Consider the following 25348-nt stretch of genomic DNA (forward strand, 5'->3'; position numbering starts at 1 on the left):
GCCGCTCAACCATTTTCTGCAGTAGAGAGACTGCATCAAAGCCTTCTCTATGCTCTGGCATAAAAAAAAAACAACAACTTTGATTTATCTTTCTTTTCTCTTTATTTTTTCTGACCTTTTCTCTGGTCTCCTGACCATTTGAACCTCACGACTCTGGCGAGACTCTGAAGTACCTGGTTAAGGTGAAGGGTAATGGGATTTTTATAAGGTTTTAGGTGAATTAATGAGTATAAATTTATACGTATTTGCACGCACACGCACGCACACAAACGCACGCAAACGCACGCACACATACACAAAAAATAAAATAAAATAAAATAAAAATAAAGAGCAATGATGATAAGACGTTGAATCGGTAAGACTACCGCATGAACAATTCTGAGCTCTTAAAAAAAAAAAAAAAAAAAAAAAAAACCCGTATAAATACGTCTTTGCGTCACTTAAACCATTTAAAATAGGGGTGTGAATTGCCTAGTACCTGACGATTCGATTCGTATCACGATTCACAGGTCACGATTCGATTCGATACCGATTAATCCCGATACGAATTTATAAGTCGATTGTTGCGATTTTTTTTCATTCAAATTTAGAAAATACTAATCAGTAAGCTTGTAGAGTGTAAGATTTATATGAAAATGTATTATTTATTTATCTGAAATTTCAGTCTTATAGAGGTTGTAATCTGTTTCATGTTTGAACAGCATTGAAATAAAATATTAAGGCTTAATGTTCCGTTCATATAACATTCTTCCATGCTTAAGGTGTGAATCCTATTAAAAAAAAAAAAAAAAAAAAAAAAAAAAAATTGATTTTGCCGATTATTGAATCGATTCGAGAATCGCGCGATGTAGTATCGCGATATATCGCCGAATCGATTTTTTTTTAACACCCCTAATTTAAAATATGACGTATTTATACGTTTTTGGGAGCTAATGAGTTAATGTCGGATTACAGTCAAAGCAGGAGTAACTGGACGGAGCACGCTCACAACGGCAAACAATTACATTCAATGTCATTTTGTCGGCTCCGAGCTCAAGGGGAGCGGCTGACGGATTGCGTTGTTGTTTTCCATATCAAAAAAAAAGAGAGGCCTTGGCTTCAGGATCAACTGCACATCAGCGGTGTCGTGTGTTGGAAGTGGTGACTGATAAATGAGGAAACTGATCGGGGGGGAAATGGTCCTGTGGCGCTTACAAGGGCCGCTCGGGCTCAAGGTCCAGATGTCTTTCAGGTTTGCTGACGCTTCAGGTGCGGGCTTGCAAGATGGCCGGACGGCCCGACACGGTGGCCTCCGCGGGCACCCGCAAGATAAAACTCCGCAGCGGCCGTCCGCATTCATCACAGGCCTCGTAAATGTCAAGGCGGGGGAACTCCTTGAGACGTTCGCCGAGGTGAATCCAAGCAAAAAAAAAAAAAAAGAGGTTGTAACCCAGAGTGTCGCCTCATGCATCAGCAAGTGGGATTATTGTGTTTTGTGGATATGAACGCATATTGTCTCTCAACAGCTCTTTAATGCAAAATAATACGGCCATTCGCAGGCTATTTGTCACCTTCATGTTGGTTTGGTGACCACGTTATTGCGAACAAAAACAGTTTTTGAGATGGATGGCGATGTTGCTTATGGAGATGTTATTTATTTATTTAGTGTCAAAAATGGAGTGGAGTACTAATTACCTTTCATTTCGACCTTCAAATGAACCAACCATGCGTGATTTTTGAAAGCTGGAGTACTGCAATCAAGAAGTAGAGGAAATGTTAATCAAAAGGGAAGCAACTGGTAAATAAAAACATCTGAATTATACCGTGTCACACGTGTAGGAACAGAACGAGCTGTTTTGCGAAGCACATCATGATGGATGAAAACATCTGCTTGGAGACGGAATTCTTTTGGGTCAAACTGGGGATTTTGAGGTGAACCAAGTACATATACTCTGAATGCATTGAGATATATTGTCTGAAGTTTTAAAAACAGATTATACGCAATTGCTCCGAGGGAAGATCCGTGTCACAGCGAATCGTGAACAAATGAGAGAGCTGTTGTAATAAATTTCATGGAGACAGTTTGACCCGAGGAAGTGAGTCAATAATAGAACGTCAACTCCTGGCTAGCTGCAAGAATTATTACGTTAATATGAACCCCCTCGTTGCCCTTTTCTAATCTTTCAATATCGGTAAGACAGCAAATGAAAGACGTTAGTCGTGAATGTCCAAGTCAAACAGAACAGTCGATCCATATGTGCTGTTACAAATACTGTCAGCATTCCGTCACTATTTATTACAATTTCACAAATTTCTTGAATATTTGAGCACAACTGCTAACAAATAAGAGAATGCTTTGATTGATTATCTGTGATGGCGGTTGCCTTGATTGTTGCAGTCACGATAATAATGGCAGTTTTGGTGCTTCACGCAATACTTTCACACAATAGCTTGGACTCACTTTGACCAGAAAAATAAAGGCAAAGTATTATTTTGCAAGACACTTTTATTCATGCAACTTTTTCCCATAAAAAGCTGGGAGTCGACTTGCTGAAAGCCACAGAACTTTGTCAAGTTTTTCTTTGGTGTTTGTTCCAAATTCTCCGCGTTAGTTCGCTGTCATCGTCGTCGGCGAGCAACCGTCGCGGTTCACGCTCGGGTTACGAGGCGCGGAAATCTCGCGTTCAAAAAAATCTGTTGTTTCACACGCACGCGGCTAACGCGTCATTCCCGAGAGGCGTCCTCGTTGCGGTAAAGCGCGCATCAAACTTCTTTTTGCGTTACCGTCTTGGATTTTGCCACGGTCCGCGTTCAATTTCGCATGTGTTGAAAACCTTGGTGGCTCGCGGCCCGGCTAATATCAGCCGCAAACGCGTATCGTTTGCGTATCGGGAGCTAAGCCTGATCGCTGCCATGTGCCTCTGAAACGGCTGCCTAAAAGTTGTTATTGAGTCTTCCCGTGAGTTCCAATTACCCTCCGGCAACTTTTGGAGTTTCCATATTGATGAAGAAAGAGCAACATATGACCTCATTTCTATTTCTATCTCCTAGCGTGTACTACATGTAATTTATCATCACTCTCACGGCCGTCATGAAACTCGATTAGCTAGCGCCGTTATTGAACTATAGCATGTCCTCAAAATGTCCGCTACCCAACCCCTTAAAACCAAGACACATGCACACATGCATGTACTTATGCGCACATCATCGAAATATGGAAAATTCCTTTTCAGCACTGACCATGCACGTCTTTCAACATAAATGTTGCATTTTCTTTGCGCCGTTTTATGATGGCAGAAGCTAGCTTGTCCAGCTATTTAGAGAATAATTTGTTCTTTGGTATGACAGCTAACAAATTGGCTAACATGCTAGCAAGTGCCTTGATAATACGCGTGGGGAAAAAAACATGTCGAACATAAGGAATTATTTACGTGGAATTTTAGTTTGAGAAGTGTTCTTTAAGACAAAGCGAACTGCAGGCGAATCCCAGTTGACTTTGGATGAAAGGAAGACGACAACCTGGACTGGCGGCTGGTCAATTGCAGGGCAACCCTGAGGACAAAGACTGAATCCAGTATACGGGTTTTAAAAATAAAAATACAGATGGTTAAGACGAATGGACAATCAGTTGGTGTGAGCTTATTGGATGGAGACAAGAATGAATCGTCCATACACAGATGTAATCATACGGACAAACTTAGAGATTTTAAAACAAAGACCAAAACTAAAACAAAAAAATATAATAAAATAAATAACTATATAAATAAATAAATAAAAACTTGGAGATTTCAAAATAAAGACCAAAACTAAAAAAATAAATAAATAAAAATAAATAAATAAATAAAAAACGTAGAGATTTCAAAACAAAGACCAAAACTAAAAAAAAGAAAAAGAAAATAAATAAATAAATAAACGAATAAATAAATAAATAAAAACTTAGAGATTTCAAAACAAAGACCAAAAACTCTAAAAAAAATAAATAAAATAAAATAAATAAATAAATACAAACTTAGAAATTTCAAAACAAAGACCAAAACTCTAAAAAAATAAAATAAATAAATAACTTGGAGATTTCAAAACAAAGACCAAAAGTCTAAAAAAAAAAAATCTAAAAAAAAAAAGATAGAAAAAAATGTCTAGTTTGTCAAAAATGCTCACACAAACATAACATGTACATTTTCTTTTCTCGACATATATTTTGGCTTTTATCCAAGCACAAACTCACGTTTAGTTCTCTGAATAGACAGATAACTCCAAAAGAGAGTGCACGTAAAGACTTTCCTGTGCAAAGTTTGGATTATGGCTGATGAATTTTTAGCATGTCTCATTAAATTATTTCTGGTTTGTTTTGTTACGCTATTTTATATAAAAGGGCCCTCACACTAGGCCAGCTTTTTCGTGACCCCACCACCCTTCATGCTTTTTGAGAACAACTGTGCATTCTTGAAACCCTGTTAATACATATTTTTCACTTCAGTGTTGTTTTTTTTAGCCCACAGTGGATATAGGTCATTAAACCCCCAGACATGGATGAGTGCATAAAGATGCATTACATAATGTCGGAAGAGCAACGTAAACAAGGCATTTAATGCAACAACAACCTATGTGGGTGGCAGAAAAATCAAGCCAGCCAACTTGCTAATGTCTGAAAAAGTTATAAATCTAAACAAGTCATTCAAAAATAACGGGCGGAGATGTTTGGAGGAGACAAGTTTCCGATTTTGGAGAAAGAAGCTTCTAGAAACGGTGTTGAGGCGGATCACCAAAGTTCGGAGCTGGTTGTCATAACAAGTCACGCTGTTAAAACGGGACTTCAAATTCACGCGCAATCACGTGCGAAGGGCGGGGGCGCTATTTGTGAAAAGTGCGAGCGACGTCTCGTTAAACTTTAGCGTCTCAAGAAGCAACCCCGCACACACTCGCACACATTTTTACGATCCTCAATGATTCATAAAATTGTGGGAGTGTGTGTAATAAAAGCACCGGCTGATATCCTTTCCCCCGGGAAAAAAAAAAAAAAAAACTCCACTCAACCACATGCGCTAAACATAAAGCTGCCGAACGAAAGACTGATCGATCGCGTCGCCGTGTCAGCGCAGGTATCGATTAGCAATCTGCTCACTTCCTGCTTGTGAAGCAAGAGCAGATGGATTGCACATGAGGTGACTTCAGGTCTGATTACGGTAACGTCGTTTCAAAAAATGCCAGAGCGATTCAAAATATGCTTGATTTCCCAAAGGTGGCAAGAGGCCAGATGGAGACTTGACTTGTGATTTTCTACAAATGGATTTGCGATATTATAGATAATGAGGGGCTTTTTTTTTACGCTAAAAGCTCGATACAGCTGAAGGTTAAAATGCTCACTTCAGATCAGCTTGTTGAGCAATGTAGTTATCAGGAAAAATAAACATGATCTGTTGGTGTTCATGGATTAATGTAGAACAGTTAGTACAATGTATATCACCTTACCGCACCACCAAATCGAGGCCTATTGATTAGGGTCCATTGATTAGGGCCTGACCTATTAATCAGCCGGCTGTTTTATCGGCTGATATTAGGCCTTTGCTGGATTTTTGTCGACTAAATACATTCAAGGCTGACAGAACATAGTTTACATCCCTCTCCAACCTCTAATATGCCCATTAAAATGCGACGTCTGTAAGTCCAAATACTGAAGGACTCAGTATTGTAAAACTAAAATAAATAAATAAATTAATAAATAATAATAATAACATAAACAAAAACTAACTAAAATAAATAATTAAACCTTAAAAAAAAAACTAAAAACAGTAAAATTAAAGTCAAACTAAAATGTAATGTAATTCACATTTTTTGTTGTTGTAAGCATTATGGGACCAACAAAATAAGCTTCTTTTTTTTTTATTAATTATGTTTTTATTTTTTCATATAATTGGGTGATTAACTCATTTGCTCCCAAAAACGTATAAATATGTTCTATTTTAAATGTATTTAAGTGTCTCAAAGACGTATTTATACGTTTTTTCTGTTTGTTTTGTGTTTTTATGCTAGAGCATACAGAAGGCTTCGATGCAGCCTCTCAACTACAGAGAAGGGGTGGAAAAACAAATGGTAGTAATTACAAAAACGGCCAGCAGGTGGCAGCAGAGTACAATAGATGAAAACAAGCTGTTTCCCCACAATTCTATGCAAATTTGTGCATAATGGTAGAACTTAGATATATTCCATTGCTAATTGTTGCAAAACGGAAACTTTTTTTTTTTTTCCCCTGATGAAAGAAGACACTCTAATCTTTCTTTTGGTAGGTTCCATGTTTTTATAGTAATAGAACACAATATTCGGTAGGCCTTGCAAAATCACTCAAAATCCAGCGAAAGTGAAAATGGATGGGAGTGAATTTAATTATCGGAATTATATTTTTACCAAAAAAAAAAAAGTAAAAATCTGTAATCAGTTTTGCCCTGGTTTTAATTACCTGTACCGTAGACATGTCCACCAAGCAGTACAGTTTGAATTGGAACTCCACGTCTGCAGAACTGACAATTACGTTTTTGTTTTTGTTTTTTTGTTACCCATCTCTTTTTGTTTGAGTGGTGAGTTTGCACGATTTTTTTTTTGTACTGTTGTGCAACTGACCTTCTAGTAGGGGCCCTATTATGAGATTTTTGTCTCACGACTTGTCATTGCAGTATCAGGTTCCATTTGTGACCTTTCTTTGGTTGCACCTACTCTACAATTGAGTAAATGCTTGAGTATTTGCTCAGCGAGCAAATAGACGGTAGGTTCTCCGTGAGACCTCGTTCCGCCTTGGCAAATTGGACAGAGGCCAATGGCTGATGCCGTCAAGAGATTAACAACCTTGGTCACACAGTACATTCACACTAGATGGATGACAGCATTTTATCAGAACATCTGTTCAGCCCGCAGTCGGACGGTTGGAACGGTGCTCCGTTTGCGCGAGCAAAATAAAGCCGTGAACTGTTTCTAACACTGCACAGCGACCGTCATCCAAGAATACCACATAAAACAAAATCATTCTAATAAAGCTCTGCTGTCCCCGAGGCTTGCGTTGGGGCTTGGGCTCTTATAAAGGGAATACTCCGAACCCCCTTTAAGAGACCCGCGGCCTCCGGGTTAGGCTAACAGCTAATTGTTCCGTGTGAGTCCTCCATCAAGTCGCGGTGATCTCATGAATCAAGCGCGTAACCTATGCATCCCGCCGAAGTCTCTTCGCGCAGCACGTGGACGATGATTTATGGCTGGACAGTGGCCCGAAAAAAAAAGGTGTTGGATTCAATCGAATACTTGGGAGAACATCTGGAAAGCTTATTAGTTACAAATCCCGGTGTGCACTGACTAGCTTGATAGCAACGGCTGACGCAAGGCCAACGTTCGGCACGCTCGCGATCTGATGGTTGAAGCTTGGTTTTGTACATTTTAAAGAGATCGATATTAAAGCGCCAGGTGAGCAAGCGAAAGCCTTAAAACAAATCTCCTCAGTGTCCTAATGTTTCCCAGATGTGGACTTACTTGGGCCATGTTGGCGTTTGGGAGCGAGAGTAACTCCTAATTAGGAACATGAAAAAAAAAAAAAAAAAAAAAGCCTTGATAAAACCAAACATCTATTCTAGGGTTGTCCAAACTTTATAATTTGACGGCCACGTACAGAAAATCAGAAGGACGCAAGGGCCACATAATGTTTTATGAAGAGAAATTGTGTTTAGTCCTAAAAATTGTACAAATAATTTATTTGTGCTTTTGCATATTTAGAAAAAATGCGACAGTATATAAACCAATTTATTTGTAATATGGCAGTAGGGTTATTATAGTTTTGGAATTTTTCATTTTAGTTTTTATTTTGTTTTGAGTTTTTTTTAGTTTAAATTTAGTTAGTTTTTATTAGTTTTCACGATGGTTCTGTTAGTTTTTTTTATTAGTTTTAGTTCTTTAATAAATGCTTAGATTTAGTTTAGTTAGTTTCGTTATTAGTTTTATTTATATATATTTTTTAATGTGTAGTATTGTGCGCAATATTTAAAAAACACCCTAACGTCTTTATTCTGGTTTATATGGAAATAAATCTAATAAAAATCACATTTAAAATCATCCCCAAAGGCTGATGCATTCAATTAATTACCAAAGACTAAAACGAAGGACATGTTTGCTATAATAAGTTAGTTTTATTTTAGTTAGTTTTGGAAACATAAAATGTAGTTTCAGTTAGTTTTCTTTTTTAAAAAAAACATCGTTTTTATTTCGTTCCCGAAATTGTTTTTTTAATTTTATTTTTTTTTTGTTAGTTTTAGTTAACTAAAATAACCTTTAATAGCATCTGTGTTTTTCGACCCCTTCCCTTCTTACTTTGACTATCTCCAAACATTTTTGTTTTTATTTTATTTTATTTGAACTGAGTCAAATGCCATTTTTAGCATATGTCGCGGGCCACTAAAATATGGACGGCGGGCCGCAAATGGCCCCCGGGCCGTAGTTTGGACACCCCCGATCTATTTCCTAACCCGCGTGATGCAGCTGATGCGACACAAGTCGTTCCCCCTCCAGGATAATTGTGGGCTGAGGGAGCATCGGCGTGGAGCGTGCGAACAAGGTACCGGCGACACTTCGCATTCCGGCGCCATCATAAGAACACGGGAAGGCGCGTCGAAATCCAACCCTGTCACTATTCATCCTCAAGCCGCTTGATGCAGCGACGACTAGCATGCGGTCTGCTTTTCATTGAATGGAATTACCTTCGGGAGAGCCGGCAGACGTCTCCCGAGTCGCTCTGTGTGTGTTCCCCCCCCTCATCCCCGCTGAGCTGTCTCATTAACGTGGAGTCCAGCGGCCTTGCGAAGACATCGTCCGGGCTGAAGGATTCATTCGGCTTCCTGCAAGGAGGTGAAAACTAATGACTCACGGCACAAACTGAAATCTCAAGTAGGATAGAATTTCTTAAATGTAACCTCAATTTGCTTATTTTGCTTTGACAAGTTATTTTTTTACTTAAAACTAATTTGTCACATAAGATCATTCTGCTTATTTTTGAGGGATACTTGACTCATTGAGACATTTTCAACAGCAAAATGTTAATATTTTGTCGATAATTAATGTGGTAACTTCATTATTTTTCATGTACAATGAATACCTTTTAAAAAGTGATTTTTCTACTTGCTGTCGACTGATGATGACATCACCAGTGCTGAGGAAGTAGGTAACGGCCAATCATGGCTCGGTTTACTGACGAAACCCAGAAAACAGGTGAGCCATGATTGGCCGTTACTTACTTCCTCAGCCCTGGTGATGTCATCATCAGTCGACAGGAAGTAGAAAGAAAAAAATCACTTTTTTAAGGTATTCAATGGACATGAAAAATAATGAACATTAATTATCAACAAAACATTAACTTTTTTACTGCTGAAAATGTCTTGAGATTTTGCAGAATCTAGTAATAAGATAAATGGAGAATATACAAGTCTGAAAGCAATTGGACAAAAGTGCAATATAGCGTGCTATTGTAAGCATTTTTTCTTGTAAAAAATATTCGGTTTTGTTATATTTACTAAGATCATTTTTCCTCTCGTCTATCTCGCTTGGTCAGTGGTCTAGTGGTTGCGTGTATGCTCTCAGACTGGTAGGTTGTGGGCAGGGCTGGACTGGCACACACACAAAAAATGATTTTGGCCAATCAGTTTTGCCCAACATGTCGTTCTGCCACTGATGATGTTTCATTTTGCTATCAATATTTGAAATGGATTTATGGACTGGCCCTTCCAAATTGTGGGTCAGTAGGAAAATAATCATGAAAAAGCAGTGCATCGGCCCCAAAAGAGGCCGGCCCACCGGGCGTCTGCCCTGTTTGCCAGATGGCCAGTCCAGCCCTGGTTGCGGGTTCGATCCCTGTCTGGGTCATAGCAAGGACAATTAAAAATGCTCGACACTAAGATGGCCAACTGTAAATAAAAATACATATATTTTGGGAAAATAGTTCTTTATATTACAACTTGAAAAAAACTACTTGATCGCTGTGGTTGATATGGGCCTAGTATTATATCCTTACTTTTCAATATTTTACAGGTAAATTTAAGAAAAACTTTCTTGTTCTGTTGGAAGATAATTTTGCTTATTTGAAGAAATAATTTTCTTATTTTACTCTATTTTTTTTTTTCTTACATTTTCTAGTCCTTTTTGCCGTTCACTCCCCAGGTTAATGCAGAAACTAGATCCTCTCGAATCCATTTACGACAAAGAGCCAGAGAACAAGCAACAAGCCAGTTGAGCGTTACGTGAAACAAGAAGCACCAGTCTTATGACTTTCACAAGACGGCTTGTTCAAAGTTCTGTTTTTGATATGACACGCAAGACTTAATTTTTTTTTTCCTACACTTATTCACTCGTCGGTCGGGTGGCTACTTCTTTAAGCACACTTCTGAGTTCAGGCATCATCCCACCAGGGTGTGGCTCATAATATCATTTACATTTCATTTCGTCCCCCAAGGAGTTTCTGTGATGCAAGCTGGTGGGTGGGGTTTTTCACATGGGAGGAGGAGCAGTAGATGTGTCACCCGTCAGGAGCTGTCAGGAGCCGCGTCAGAAGACAAGATCCAGACCCTCGGCCAGGCCAGGGGGGAGGCCGGGCCAGCCAGCTGTCACCTCTCTTGACACATGGCTGAGAGAGGCCCACCAAGGGTGAGAAAGCTCGATCCTAAAGTACACATGCAGACACAAATGTTCCTAGACTTGCACTGGTAAACATTCAAAGCGTGTATGAAATCTCACCTTTGGCTTTTCGTGTGAATTGGCGGTTCAATGTGCATCGCTGTCAAACGTGAATCACTTCCTGAGTGTGGAAACAGAAGTGACAACGCTGTCAAGCTGAGCTTGGAAGTGGTAACGCGATACCCTCTTCAACTGAAAACTGATTTAAAAAAAAAATGTTTTTGAAGCAGGGAGATACTTACAATCTTACCCACTTTGGCGTGACACGGATCTGTTATTATTAATTGCTTCTTATTTGACAAAATAAGCCAAGTGAGCATCATAAGGAGTAACACAAACCACAACTGTTCATTCTTTGCTTGAGCGTGCAAGTTGTCTCGTCATTTTAACGTTTGAGCAGACGGTGAAAAGATTTGCTGAAACTGACAGCACATTCGCAACAAGTGTCGCTTGTCAAAGTGGCGTCGCCACCTACTGGCGAAGCAAGCGTATTACAGTGTTTGTTTCGTCTGCAGGTGCATGTGAAAGGGGGGGGGGGGGGGGGTTGAAAACATCGTCGTCCATACGACGATCATTCTTCGGTAATCTGACCACGTTTTTTTGTTGTCAATCTAAGAGGAATAACAGCAGGAGTGCTTTCCTCCGTTATAATAAGTACAATATATCAACAAATCTTCTGTTGGCAGTGAGCACAAAGTCTTCCAAGATGCTCATCTCATCTTTGTCTCTGTTGTGCTACTCGAAATAGAACGCTCGATCTACCCCGGTCTGTTGAAAGAAGAGGGGTCAGGGAAGATGCCAGACATGTGGAGAGCATTTTGATGCTTCAAACTGCACCGCCCACACAACAACAGAATACATCTTTGTTTTGGTAACTTTTCATTCTCATGCCAATGGTGGATTGGGTTTTGGTAACACTGGATTTGCCATGAAAATCCGAAGCAGCTGCATCTGCATCCTGACATTGGGATCTTTTTTTTTTTTTTTTTTTTTCTCATTTAATGTTTGGACGTGCTCTTCAACATAATTAGGAATTAAAATATCCTATAGGACTAGTTCCTAATAGTTTCATTCTGTTTGGCAGTTTCAATGTAAAACATTGTACTTCCTCAAGTAATTATAAGGAGGGAATAGAGTACCCAATTTTTTTGCAACATTTAATACCCTCTTAAAGTTAGCCATAGATCTGAATCACTAATTAAATAATTGCAAGGAATTGTTAACTCATTTGCTCCCAAATACGTGTAAATACGTTTTTTTAATGTTCTAAGTGTCCCAAAGACGTATTTATACGTTTTTTTGTTGTTGTTTTTTTAATCCTAGAGCATACAGAAGGCTTTGATGCAGCCTCTCAACTGCAAAGAACGGTTGCAGAAATGGTAGTTATTACACAAACGGCCAGCAGGTGGCAGCAGAGCAAAGGAGATCAACCAGGGCCATGTAGAAAAAAAGCTCAATTACTTACAATTTGAAATAGATTTGTGAAAATTGATTAAATTTAGCTCTCTTCTAATGCTAATTGCTGCAAAACGGAAACAGATAGAAACATACTTTTTTTTCCTGATGAAAGAAGAGACTTTAATCTTTCTTTTGATAGGTTCCATGCTTTAATAACAATAGAACACAATATTCTGTGGGCCTTGCAAAATCAGTCAAAATCCAGTAAAACAGTCGGGAGCGAACGGGATTGCGAAATGTGAAAATGGCGGCGAGTGAATGAGTTAAAGAATCCCTTCTGGGGGATCAATGAATGTAACTTACCTTCCTGTTTGGATTGGCTTTAATCTTCTTGTATCAGGCATTGTGAGGCAGGCGGTATCTTCCCATTTGGCCACAAGAGAATAGTGCCGGGCCCTGCAAGTGCATGGGCGAGTCACGAGTGTATGTCAGAGCGACATGTTGACAGACAGCTTGTTTAAAAAAAAAAAACAACAACAAAAAAACTGACAAGCCTCTGAAGTGTGCAGGTCGACTTCTGAATGAGGCATGCAGAGACACAAGCACATAACAACAGAAAACAAAAACAAACTAAATCCCGCTGCTTCTCGGAAACGGTCTGTCCATGGTGCTGAACCTATGCAGGAAAGACCAAATTGTTTGTTCTAATATAAAATACTCCGAGAAAACAATATTATATATATTTAGTCTTGTCGCAGAAACTTGTTTTTTTCCCCTCCACGTTTCAAAGCATGAGCTATATTTGCTCTGGAAAAACTTTGTATGGTTCAGTGAGGTGTTGAAACTTCAGCTAAAGTTGGGAAAACTTTGTTCAAACACCAATCAGGAAAGAGCATATAAAAATCCATCCGTCCAACCTTTTTCGATAGTGCTTCATTAGGTTCGTGGGTGAGCTGGAGTTTCAGTCAAACCATTCTACCTCCCACCCTCCATTATATTCACATTGTTGTCTCCATTTCAGTGTTTAAGGGCAGTGCATGGATATATATTCAGTGCAAGAGGAAACATCATACTGTACACAATGAGCCAGGTCATAAAAAGTCAACAGCCAGGAGGGTAATGCAGTGATATAATGATGAAAATGACAAACATTGGTCTGCAATGACTCCTGCAGCCCTTAGACATAATGTGCTTTAACAGAGGACCTTTATCGACACAGAGAGGGATATTATTCTGTTATGTAGTTTCTCCGCCATACTAGTTCGTCCACATAATTACAGAGGGCGCCGCGTCGCACGTTTAGTGGGGCCTCGCGGAAGAACAGTATCGGGTTGTTACGCATTGATTTGTCCCGACTCTTAACGCAGGTCTGGCCTCCCGAGGCTTCCTCGGTGGAGCAGTGCCAACTCTCTGCCCGAACGCCGGCCGCATAAAAATAAATGAGAAGTTAGGCCCGAGCATATTGTCGATTTCACGTTCGTTCGCACCCCTGGGGAGGCAATTTAAACGAGGCAGGATGCTAATCAAAATGGTATAAAATAGCTATGGAGGGTGGCCCATTTTTCTTCATTTCCTTCCTCTTATATTTGTGCAACAAGGCCATTAAGGACCTTAACTATCAGAGGGGGAAACCTGTAATTGGACCCACAACGTGAAGACTTATTACACTATACTGCTACTATGTAGCCGTGTGACGACGAGAGGCTAATAACCCGACTTATATTAGCTCTATGTCTGTGATCAATTGTATGTTTGGCTGTGCTGTTTTAATGGCCTTTTTGACAGTAGTCATTTCGATTCGTAAACCAGTGAGTTCGCAGGTACAATATATAGTAAAAAAAAAAAAAAAAAAAAAACATGGCTTACAATGACAAAGATAAACAAACATGCTCTTGATGCGTTGCCTTAGCATTAGCCGTTTCATTTGCGTCACATATTTGTTTTAAGTATGAAAGCCTGGCGCTAAACTGAAAAACATTATCTATCTATCTATCTATCAGCTAGCTAGCTAGCTAGCTATATATCTATTTTTTTAATTTGCAGGTTTTGAAAAGGTCTTCTCTCTGCTTTAGCCAGTGACAGAAAGAATGAGGGCATTTTTAAGAGCAGTGCAAGAAGCCAACTCCACAAGGGGGCGCAAATTCCCCATATTATTGTATTTTGGAGTTGTTCGTTTAAATATGTCCATCCCTGTGGCCACATATATTGCTCAATGCTCAGGCTAACTCTGCTCATTAGCCAACAACACGGTCGGCTACACCACTGAAGTAAATCAAAATTATAATCACTCATTTTTTTGGGAATACTTTTAAATTCTAATACAGTATTTCTGATAACTAAGAGCAAATGACAGAGCCTAAAAGGCTTTTTACTCAAGAAATTCAACAAGGTGACTCAAATATCACTTTCTTTCCAGGATTACACGCTATTATATTACAGTCAATATTCATTGTAAAAATATCAATACTACCGTTTTAATGACATTAAGAGACTTTGTGGAAAGGTTTCATGTACCTTCCAGATGAACCATAAATAACCCACAAGTATTTGATTGTTGTGGAAAGCCACTATTTAAAAAAAAAAAATAACATCCTCGTTCTGAGTCGGTGGTTTCATGTTGTGTTTTTAGTTGTCATCGGACAGTGTCAATGTTGGACAAGGCAGGGTTCTTCTGAACAGGTCTTCCTGCTGGGTCTCTAGTTATAATAATTCTAATAATTAAATCCTCGACTATCCCCTTGGTAGTTGTTGTGACCACCGAAACATGATAGTATTCATTCCGAACCCTCAGGTCAGGTGGTAGCAGCTCACAGAATCGGCGACTCAAAGGTTAAGCTAATCATGCGTGGCGAGACTGGGGCGGGCCTGGCCTGTCATCCAGAATCTGCAGCGGCCTGTCTGAAAGCAGTTTGTGTAACCCAACTGCTTCTCTATTTACAGATAAAGGCGTTGTTGAGCTGACTTGCGCTTACCGTCGAGAAGTGCAGCAGGCAGGTAACCTCCCTTTCAACAGGACATGATGAAACATGAAACAACACCCAGAAGCAGAGCAGCTTCTGTCAGCCTGCTTGCTCTGTATCACTGCTGACTACATTTCACACTCTTAAGGCCATTTGGGTGAAAAGACGTTAATATACATCTAATAATGTTCGTTAACTAACACTTATTTGTAACTAAAAATTGATAAAGACTGCCACCTAATGACCAAAGAATGTTATTACAGTTTATTGGGATGTTTTGGTTCTGTCATGCCTGTTTAACTGATTTAGTGTGAAATGTGGAAGGCCCCCCAAATCGGAAAATGTGTTCTTATTGCTTTTAGTGTATGGTGCGGGGGTGTAGCCATTATTTTTGAAGTGCGTGTGGCTGTGCAGGGGTCAAAATGTTCATGAGTAAGCCAGATTTTGTGAGTAATGATCATCCTTTCACAGTCGACTGCTCCTCTCCATAGAAAGGAAGTGCAAAGGTTTCAAACTTTTTTCTTTTTTTTTTTTTAAACATTTATTTGTCAGTATTGTTTTCAGTCCCTCAAATGTGAATATGTTTTGATGTTCTTTTGTCTTTGTCATTCTCAAAATTAAAAGAGACCATTTCTCAATTTGGGTCAATAATTCCCAATTATATAGTGTTCATTATCACAATGTAAGTGTATGTCAAATAATAGTAAATTAATAATCAGTCCAATTCACTCTTTAATGTAAACCTTTTAGACATCAACGCATATAATAACATATTGAAACATTATGAACAGGAATATATGAGCATTAAAACAGACCATTTCTTTACTTACCACACACTTGTAAAAACATGGATTTTATGTATGGCAATTTGAAATCAATCACAGCTTTATGAGACCTTGATAAGAAAAAATACAAGTGCTCTTAATGTTGAAGTATGTAAGTTTAGAAAGAACATGCACAAAATAAGGACTTGGTGTGCTTCGAGCAATAAAATACTGTGAGCGAGCAAGCTTGGTAACAATACTGCGCAATATCGATTTTACCTTCAGGGCTCTCTGATTCAAACTAGTTATTCTATAAGCTTGGTGGCGGTGGTGGTGGGGGCATAGCAGCCTTACAGACTACCATTTATTTTATGACACATTTTGTGTATGATAAATTTTAATCTGTAAAGCACTGTGGGTAATAATAATAATAATAATAATAAAAACAAAAACTGACCCACTTTATTTACGTCCAAATTATTGGTATGCATGGAGCTACTCTGCTTAAGGAAGAATATTCGTTATTGCAGATGATTCAAAAATCAGTTTTTTTTTTGTTTGTTTATTTTGTCTTGTTATGCTACAAAAGTATAGTAAAAGTATATTTTCCAGCAGATTAGAAGTGTGCAGTATCCGACCTATCAGTATCAGGTCCAGGCTGGTCAATGACAAAAAAAAAATTACATGATGAGACGGAAATCAATTTCATTTATTTCACTCGGCAGATATTTTGTAGAAAAATAAGTATTTACAATTTAAGAGCATGAAAACATTGGTAGTCAATTTATTTATTTTTTAGTATTGTAAATCCAGTATGACAAACCTGCATTAATGAGAATATTACAGTTATTTTTATTATGTGATCACATGTAACATTATTATTATTATTATTATTATTATTATTATTATTATTATTGTTATTATACATTCATTTCATTTAGAAAAGGACAGTATTGTGTTTTTCTTTCTTATTTTACAAATACAAACTTTAAAAAAAAAAAAAAAAAAGGTTATGAGCCCTGAATTAGAGTCGTACTTGTGTTCACGTGGTTTGGTGTGTCAGTCAAAGAAGCGTGTGTTTCAGTCTCCTTCTGTTCCTCTTCTGTGACGGCCTCATCATCGCCACTCTTTGACTGCGTTTCACCCTCAGAGGCCGACGACGTGCTCGTGTCCTGCTGGTCCTCGCCTCCACTCGCCAACGATCCTTGTGCAATGTCCGAAAGTGGCTCCTGCCCGACTCCGACTCCTCCTCCTTCTTCTTCTTCTTGTGGATCTTTCTCCTCCGTAGAGGTAGAAGCGGGCTTATCAATTCCTGGTGAGTCAACGTCATTCACAATTTCCCCCGAGGCGTCTCCAGAGACCTGCTGCTGCTGAGATGAGTTGTCCTCATGTTCGGTTGTCGTGTTCGGGTCTGAAGAGGTCAAAGGGGAATTCGGTGGATTGGAGGAAGAGGTGAGTGCGTCAGTGGCTGCGTCAGACTGCACCCCCTCATCCGCGGTCGTGTCCTCGTTAGACCCTAAAAAAAAGAAAAAGAAAAATCAGTCTAAAACGTGAACACAAGCCAGATTATAAAGCAGAACTCGATGGACTTTACAATCGAATGCGTCTTGCTTTTCTTCGTTGCCGTCAACCGGATCAATCCAGTCACTTGGAAGCAGAGGGCGCAGCCTCTGATTGGACGGAAGTGTCGGTAATCCGCCCAGGAAGTATGTGGTCTCGTCACCCTGACTGGATCCGGAAACTTGGGAAGGACAACACAAATTTAACTCATTTGCTCCCAATAACGTGTAAATACGTTTTTTTTTTTTTTTTTTTTTTTAATGTTCTAAGTGTCCCAAAGACGTATTTATACGTTTTGTTGTTGTTGTTTTTTAATGCTAGAGCCGTTTTTATCCATCTCAGGGGGCGGCCATTTTGCCACTTTGCTGTCGACTGAAGATGACATCACAGTTTCTCAAGTCTCAGGTAACAACCAATCACAGCTCAGCTTCAGAAAACAGGTAAGCTGTGATTGGTCGTTGCCTGAGCCCCAGCAAATGTGATGTCATCTTCGGTCGACAGCAAGTGGCAAAATGGCCACCTTCTGATATTGATAAAAACTGACGGATTTTGCTGCTTAACTCATATTCCACTAACCAAAATATTATGTCTAAACATAACATTCTGATTAATATTACATTTGTGGAATAAGAGTTGTGAAACAAAATCCAGTCATTTTTATCCATCTCAAGGGGCGGCCATTTTGCCACTTTGCTGTCGACTGAAGATGACATCACAGTTTCTCAGGTCTCAGGTAACAACCAATCACAGCTCAGCTTCAGAAAATAGATGAGATGCGAATGGTTGTTGCCTGAGCCCTGAGTAACTGTGATGTCATCTTCAGTCGACATCAAGTAGCAAAAATGGCTGCATGCTGATATTGACAAAAAAATATACAGGATTTTGCTGCTTAACATATTTAGACTAGTGGGGCTGCATAGAACATATTGTCAAGATTTTTTTTTTTTTTTTTTTTTGGAAGGGGGGGGGGGGGTATTGACATTGACTTCCTCTTTTAGAGTACTCTTTCCTTCCAAATCTGCTGAAAAACCATTTGGGGCCAAAAATCTTGTGAGGCAGATGTCATCTAGAAAATGACTTCTACGCAAACTGTTTCCTCCTTCTCAATAATTTTGTTTGCAGCAATTTAGGTGGCTCCAAACCAAACTTAAAAAAAAAAGAAAAAAAAAAGTGCAATTTCAAACCGAATATGAAGTCATCGCATGTATCTTGAGGAATCATACCTTCTGCTGTACTCCGTCGTCTTATAAAAACCCCTTTCTTTGTATTTTCAAAACATGCTGCAAGAACATAGAGAAAATGACATAATTTTGTCACAAAAAATGGAATAACAGCAATGAGTCTGTCAATCGCTCACAACCAACTTTAAGGATAGTTTTAACGTGTGTTTGTATGTCATGAGTTTTGTTTTTTGTTTTTTTCTACCTGTACCTCGAAGTATCCTGCGGAACACACAGCCCAAAATGACGAGTAAAATGAAGGCAACAGCAAAAATGACGGGAAGGACGATGCCAAGTAGAGCAGCAGATTTTTTGTCTGCACAGAAATACAAAAACCTCATCCAAACATCTCATTTACGCGTGACAAATTTGTGACTATTTCGGTCGCACGATCGGTTAAGAATTACCTAGGAAGCAGTCCTTGGCGGTAAATGTGGCCGATTCATTGCTCAGCGGGTTGCTCACGTCACAACGGTAAACTCGATCATCATGCTCATCCATCAGGGATATCGTTAAATTGGGGCCCGGCTGCTTCTTTCCGCCTGAGCTCCACTTGAACGCGACCAAACGAGGATGTTTGGAAGCTGTTGAGCACGCAAGCGTCGCCTGGTACGCGTCGGCCATTTCACAGGTTATGCTGGGTTTGGATACTTTGTCTGGAAACAAACAGAAAGTGAACGAATACGTTGCAAAACACGGGAGATGAGTAGCACATCGGTGTCCAAACTACGGCCCGGGGGCCCTTTGCGGCCCGCCGTCCATTTTTCAGTGGCCCGCGACATATGCTAAAAATGGCATTTGACTCTGTTCAAATAAAATAAAAACAAAAATGTTTGGAGATGGTCAAAGTAAGAAGGGAAGGTGTCGAAAAACAGGTGCTATTAAAGGTTATTTTAGTTAACTAAAACTAACGGGAAAACTAAAATTCAAAAAACAATTTCGTTCACAAAATAAAACAAAAACGAAGATGCTTTTTTTTTTTTAAAAAAAAGAAAAGTAACTGAAACTACATTTTAGGTTTACAAAACTAACTAAAATAAAACTATGATTATTAATTATAGCAAAAATGTCTTTTGTTTTAGTCTTTAGTAATTAATTGAATGCATGAGCCTTTGGGGATGATTTTAAATGTGATTTTTCTTAGATTTATTTTGATATAAACCGGAATAATGACATCGCACCCATGGTGTTTTTTAAATGTTGCGCACGGGCAATACACATTTTAAAAAAAACAAAAAAACAAACTAAAATAATATTGAAACTAACTAAACTAAAACTAAGCATTTATTAAAGAACTAAAACTAAAGAACCACCCTGAAAAATAATAAAAACTAACTACATTTAAAAAAACAAAACTCAAAATGAAAACTAAAATGAAAAATTCCAAAACTATGATAACCCGACTGCCATATTACAAATAAATTGGTTTATATACTGTCGCATTTTTCTAAATATGCAAAAGCACAAATAAATGATTTGTACAATTTTTAGGACTAAACACAATTTGTCTTCATAACATTATGTGGCCCTTGCGTCCTTCTGATTTTCTGTATGTGGCCCTCAAATGAAAAAGTTTGCACACCCCTGGAGTAGCATGTGTACATATACGTCACTTATTCACCAAGATCATACACAAATCAAACCAAAATTTGCAGTGCTGATCATTTTGTGTTAAAATGCACGCGTGTATGAAACCAACCTATAATCTCCAATTGATACTTTGAACGATGCACCTGCTTGTATATGTCAACTTCCAGTTCATATTCTCCACTGTCTTGGTATTTGGCGTCTCGGATTCTGAGTTCCGCTGAGGCCCAGTCCAGCGTGAGCCGGTTCTCGTACGGGGGGAACACAAACTCCTCCATGCCGTCGAACAAAACCACTTTCTTGCCGTCGTGTGTCCAGCGAATGACATCAGGCTGCCCAAAAATGGACGGCACCAAGTTGATCTCTTGACCTTTCAGTGCATAATTTGGATCCTGTGCAAAAACTGGGAAAAGAAATTGGGCGAGGATATGCACATGAAAACAATCTTTCATTTTATCGCACGTGTTTATTCGGGACATCTTTTGCTTCCAGACATTCTTTGCTGCCCTCAGTTGCGTTTTGCTTTTGTTGAATCCTCACTTCAAAAGTAATTTGCTAAAAAAAAAAAACTTTTTTCTGCCTTCTAGCTTTAGTTTTCCACACTTGCCTGCATCATTTCTGATCTATTTCCATTCTTCCTTGCGCTTTTTATTCATGACCTGAACGTACTTTTCTCCATCACACCACTTTTTGTTCATGCATCCTTGCATCATTTTAAACTTTAAAAAGATTTTTCTGCCTCCACTATTATCAAAGGCCTGCTTATTTCTAATCTTCATTCCTTAGATCCACACTTAAAAAAAAAAATACAATAAAATAAATAAATAAATAATGGTTCAAAGTCATTTTTTTTTCTATAAAACACTGGGAAAAAAGAAGCAAAGACTAATGTAGGCCTACATACCCACTTTGGCGCATGATTTACAACGGTATGGACAATCTTGAGCAGTGAAGCCTTGATACGGTCATAGTGGCAGTTAACAAGTGTACTATTACTTTGGACTTTACGTATTACAGAGTAATGGAGGGAGGCACCATTCTGCAAACATCGAACAATAAAACAAAAACACTTAACTTGTTTTGCAGTTTGCTGCATTCAAAAAAAGTTCACCACACCACATAAAAAAATAAATAAATATTAACGTCTTAATTTCCCAACTCGAATAAATCACGGCAGAACTTACCTAAACTGTAAGTACTCAGGAAATACAACAGAAGACTTTGGTGGGCCATGAGTCAACACGCGATGAACTTTGACCGTTCTATTTCATTGTAATTCGATGTTTACGTTCCTTTATTGGCGCAAACCAATCCCTTAAGATTGTGTTCAAAACAGAAAAGGTGTCAAATGTACTGTATTTAAAAAAAAAAAAAAAAAGTCCTGCCCAGGTAATGCGACACCTGAATTTCAGCGCAGTCTATTTTCACTATAAGAGCAACAATCGGAGCGTTAGAGACTAAAAACAAAACGAAAACAAAAAACAAATATAGCACACAGGTGAGAAAAACATGTATGGAGAATGGAGAAAACTGATAGCTGACGCTTGCTTAATCCAACCCACTCCAGTGGTTTGCATTTAGCGTTTACAAATCTAGATATTAATTTGAAGATTCACTAAGGAAGTGACGTAGTTGACATAGTGCACGCTTGGTACGGTAAATTTCACTCTATGGAGAAACAAAAGCACAAGATGCCTGGGTGAAATTGCTTGTTTACATCTGTATTGTTGTTGCTTAGCGTTGGAATTTATCACACTTTATTTAAAGCCACTTTATTGAATCATATTCTTTGGCATGGCAAAAGAATAAACAAAAAATAAAAGAAACAGGCAAAAAGCGGATCAACACTGCTCTCTACTGACAAAAGAATATCATTACAGTTTGATTCTTCAAGATTTTTCCCAAACAGCAAATTGTGTAGATTTTATTCATTTATTATACTCAATTAGAAATGTGCCAGTCATTTAACTAAAAGCAAGTTAAGTTAAAGTCACTTCAGTTAAAAAGAAATCAAAAAAAGTAACACTCAGCATTTGAAAGCAACATGCAGACGTCACATTTTGTTCAAAACATGAGCATCATCAACAATATTTAAACTTGGATGATGTCACCACTTCTGGTTCATGTTTGGATCCTAGCGAACCAATCACAATCGCAAGCTGATTTTCATGATGTTGTGTTAAAAAATGTTACATATAAGCTTGGTACGTTTCCAACACGTTACAGCCGTACTATCCCGGTGTTCACTATAACAAATAGAAACATGAGATTACCCCCCAAATGTTTCCCATGTTGCTATTATGTGGAAAAAGGGTCCAAATCAGTTGTAAAAAAAATAAAATAATTTATACATAAAATAAAGCCCTGCAGAAAAAAATGCAGGTCTGAAAGGGTTAAAAAGTAATGGTCTCAACCACCAACCTGAATTGAAGGGTGACCCCGCTCATATACAAAACACTTAAACACATATTATCTACATAAATGAAAAAAATATATACAGACATATACATATAGAAATGCAATTCATGTTATGTTCTTATAAATCTCGTTAACAATTTTTTCCAATGAGCATTGTCTCACAAAAGAAAGATGCATATCTCATTTCCCCCCCTCCTGGCTGCCACTTGGGACATTCCAATGAGTCCAATTCCATAGGAATGAGGTCCACCTGGCCTCCATACGAGTTGCTCCAATCAAAGCTTTTCAGTGAGAGAGGGTAGGCAGTTCCCTCACAGGGTCATGTCAAGGCACCCAAGCCCCTTGCACGCGCCGGCTGGTGATGATCCGTCTTGCTATAGTGTGCTTTTATTTATGTTCTGACTTCAGACTTTTGTTTTTGCAAGGCGTTATTTTCCATCTCAGTGTTAGTGATGTTTTACTTCTGTGCTTGCAACTTCCCTTTGTGTTGTCATTGTCCATCTTGTCTCATACGGTCTTATATGGCTCATATATGTTCCACATCTTAGATTTTAGGTTTGGATACAATGCTACAGCTGTAACAACATCTACCGGATAATTCCAGTTTTCCTTAGTCATGATCTGCCTGCAGCGCGCGTGAACTCGCTTATTATGGGGGTGCTGCTCTTTAGGCTTAGGCAACATCAGGCAAAGCTCAATATCCTTTTGTGGGACAGATTGGTGTTGGTCCATTTCGCCTCCTCTCGTCTGCTGCGAGTTCCACTTTTCTAAAAGCTCATTCAGCTTGTCCTAAATGCAAAAACATAATGTATATTAAAAGTATTACACCAGTGTCTTTTTTTTTTTTTTTTTTTTTTTAATTATTTTACTGATGTGCATGTTTAAACTTAGTAAAGCTCATTTTAAATGATGTATGTGTATATTTAAATGATGATATGGTGTTTATTTGCCGATTACCTGGACAAGTTTGAGAAAGCAGACCTGGATGAGCTTCTTGTCCAAGTCACTCCCTGTGAAATGTCCATCTTGTTTGAGAGTTAGGAAAATGTTTGTCCATTTCTTTACACTGGTTTCACGCAGGTTCGGCAACCAGGACTCCATGTGTTGACTGGTCGTGCTACATGCATCAATGAAGCTTTGTTCTTCTCCATAGCTGTCTGTATGATTACAGTTTAGCAAAGTCAGCATTTTTTCCATGCGTTTGGTCATCATACGTGGGTCTGCCTGCAGCTGCTGCGGACACCTTTCAAAACATGCCACCGTCTTTATGAAGTGGTCTGCAATGACTTGAGGACAGTCGTGGATAGGCTCAGCTTTCAGCCACAACATGCGGTGACTAAATCCATCGACGCAGCCATGAATCGCAATACCATACGGCTCCAGATCATCGCATGATTCCAGATGCCATAAAGGGCTGGGATGTCGGACACCATTCTTTTCAAGTGTGTCACTCGTGTGTTGTGAGACATGTTCATCTGTTCTCAACGGTTCTGTGAAGAAAGACAAAATGTGTCCGTTAGCATAATTATGGACAATCGCTAAAATATTTATCACTGATTTATTATAATCGATAATTAACTTACCGCATTTTCCGCACTATAAGGCGCACCTAAAAGCTTGGAATTTTTTCAAAAGCTGACCATGTGCCTTCTAATCCAGTGCGCCTTATATATGGATCAATATTGAGCCGCAACAGGTCTCGCTGTCAAGACGCTATCGGTGACCCTGCACGATCGGTGACGCGCATGCGCAGAAGATCCCGCCATCTTGGATCGCTAGCTAATGCTAATACTTTACCTCAGAGAAAATCATAAAACAGCTGTTTATTCATTTTGGGAGTGAATGGAGTTGTCAGAAAGCTGGTTTGTAATCTATTCATAAAGTTTGATTGACCTATCTGACTGTTTTGATGACATTCCCTTTAGCGCAGCACCATCTAATGGATGCATAACGTAGCCCCAGCCTCTACTGTAGCGCCTTATATATGGAAAAGTTTGAAAATATGTCATTCATTGAAGGTGCGCCTTATAATGAGGTGCGCCTTATAGTGTGGAAAATACGGTAATTCCATATTTGAAATAAACTCGATGAAGTCATTGCCTGTAGCTCTACAAAACCAGTGTTGATTGCTCATACCTCGTTCTATTGTTGTACTTTGGCTTCCTGAAGTCCTTCCCCTCGTATTTTCATCTTGTTCTACAAGTAAAGAGACATGTTTTCATTTATTGGTGAAAAAGAGCATGTGTGTTTCACGTTTAACATAACTAATAATAATCAACCATTGAAACAAACTACAGGGTGTCATTGCCTGACAAATGTATTTGTGTATACTGTATACCTTGACGTCTTTTTCTTAATGACAAGCACCGAATGACGTCACTGATGATGATGATGATGATGATGATGATGATGATGATGATGCTGATGACTATGGTGAAAGTTGGTGTAACAGTTGTTTTGACTGTATGGATGTCATTTTCACCATCCGATGGCTTGTCTGCACAAAAAAGTACAAAAGTCAAACATATTCCAACATCTCAATGTACATTAATGTCAAAATGACAAAGTAATATTCTAACATCATTGGAATCTTCCAGTTGCATGATGACTATTGATTGTCAAGATTACCCATGAAGCACTTGCTGGGAGTGAATGTGGCCGATTCCTTGGTCAGAGGGTTGCTCACGTCACAACGATAAACTCGATCATCAAATTCACCCGTCAGGGTTATTCTTAGATTTGGGCCAGGTTGCGCATTTCCACTTGAATT

The 25348-nt window shown here is 38.8% G+C and overlaps 2 protein-coding genes and 2 long non-coding RNA genes across 9 annotated transcripts; 1 reads left to right on the forward strand and 3 right to left on the reverse strand.

Moving 5' to 3' along the window:
- Positions 1 to 2880: 2880 nt before the first annotated feature.
- Positions 2881 to 15193, reverse strand: LOC144030748 (uncharacterized). 2 transcript variants are annotated; one of them, XR_013287349.1, is made up of 6 exons: positions 15042 to 15193; positions 12433 to 12525; positions 10732 to 10792; positions 10431 to 10657; positions 8706 to 8843; positions 2881 to 3531 (listed from the first exon to the last, which is right to left on the reverse strand). It is a non-coding gene; the product is annotated as an uncharacterized LOC144030748 (long non-coding RNA). The 2 variants fall into 2 exon arrangements; XR_013287351.1 differs by lacking the exons at positions 12433 to 12525; positions 15042 to 15193 and adding an exon at positions 10914 to 11129.
- On the forward strand, positions 8493 to 17694 carry LOC144030747 (uncharacterized). Its single transcript, XR_013287348.1, has 4 exons — positions 8493 to 8853; positions 10451 to 10641; positions 15010 to 15063; positions 16944 to 17694. It is a non-coding gene; the product is annotated as an uncharacterized LOC144030747 (long non-coding RNA).
- On the reverse strand, positions 15744 to 21579 carry LOC144030743 (SLAM family member 5-like). 5 transcript variants are annotated; one of them, XM_077537292.1, is made up of 7 exons: positions 21345 to 21579; positions 20273 to 20563; positions 18981 to 19229; positions 18779 to 18889; positions 18577 to 18633; positions 17388 to 17534; positions 15744 to 17309 (listed from the first exon to the last, which is right to left on the reverse strand). In XM_077537292.1, exons 1-7 carry the CDS (start codon positions 21391 to 21393, stop codon positions 16804 to 16806), a joined length of 1410 nt encoding a protein of 469 aa, XP_077393418.1. In that variant the 5' UTR covers positions 21394 to 21579; the 3' UTR covers positions 15744 to 16803. The 5 variants fall into 5 exon arrangements, with proteins under 5 accessions (XP_077393418.1, XP_077393416.1, XP_077393419.1 ...); XM_077537290.1 differs by having other exon boundaries at positions 20273 to 21199; positions 21345 to 21573; XM_077537293.1 differs by lacking the exon at positions 21345 to 21579 and adding an exon at positions 21065 to 21259.
- Positions 21580 to 21860: 281 nt separating this feature from the next.
- LOC144030746 (uncharacterized) lies at positions 21861 to 25070 on the reverse strand. Its single transcript, XM_077537295.1, has 4 exons — positions 24917 to 25070; positions 24715 to 24774; positions 23536 to 24068; positions 21861 to 23367 (listed from the first exon to the last, which is right to left on the reverse strand). Exons 3-4 carry the CDS (start codon positions 23905 to 23907, stop codon positions 23086 to 23088), a joined length of 654 nt encoding a protein of 217 aa, XP_077393421.1. The 5' UTR covers positions 23908 to 24068; positions 24715 to 24774; positions 24917 to 25070; the 3' UTR covers positions 21861 to 23085.
- Positions 25071 to 25348: the final 278 nt, after the last annotated feature.

The sequence above is a fragment of the Festucalex cinctus genome, chromosome 11 (genome assembly GCF_051991245.1).
Source record: "Festucalex cinctus isolate MCC-2025b chromosome 11, RoL_Fcin_1.0, whole genome shotgun sequence".
In the NCBI taxonomy this organism is placed as follows: Eukaryota; Metazoa; Chordata; class Actinopteri; order Syngnathiformes; family Syngnathidae; genus Festucalex; species Festucalex cinctus.

What these genes read in the sequence shown, in the direction of transcription:
- LOC144030746 (XM_077537295.1), bottom strand. Translation starts at nt 23,907, where the DNA reads ATGTTGTGGCTGAAAGCTGAGCCTATCCACGACTGTCCTCAAGTCATT. An exon ending in GCTTTCTCAAACTTGTCCAG is followed by an intron (nt 23,368 to 23,535) that starts GTAATCGGCAAA and finishes TTTTGCATTTAG; the next exon opens with GACAAGCTGAATGAGCTTTT.
- LOC144030743 (XM_077537290.1), bottom strand. Translation starts at nt 20,639, where the DNA reads ATGTCCCGAATAAACACGTGCGATAAAATGAAAGATTGTTTTCATGTG. An exon ending in GTATCAATTGGAGATTATAG is followed by an intron (nt 19,230 to 20,272) that starts GTTGGTTTCATA and finishes GTTTGTTTCCAG; the next exon opens with ACAAAGTATCCAAACCCAGC. An exon ending in ACGACGGAGTACAGCAGAAG is followed by an intron (nt 17,535 to 18,576) that starts GTATGATTCCTC and finishes GTCCTTCCCAAG; the next exon opens with TTTCCGGATCCAGTCAGGGT.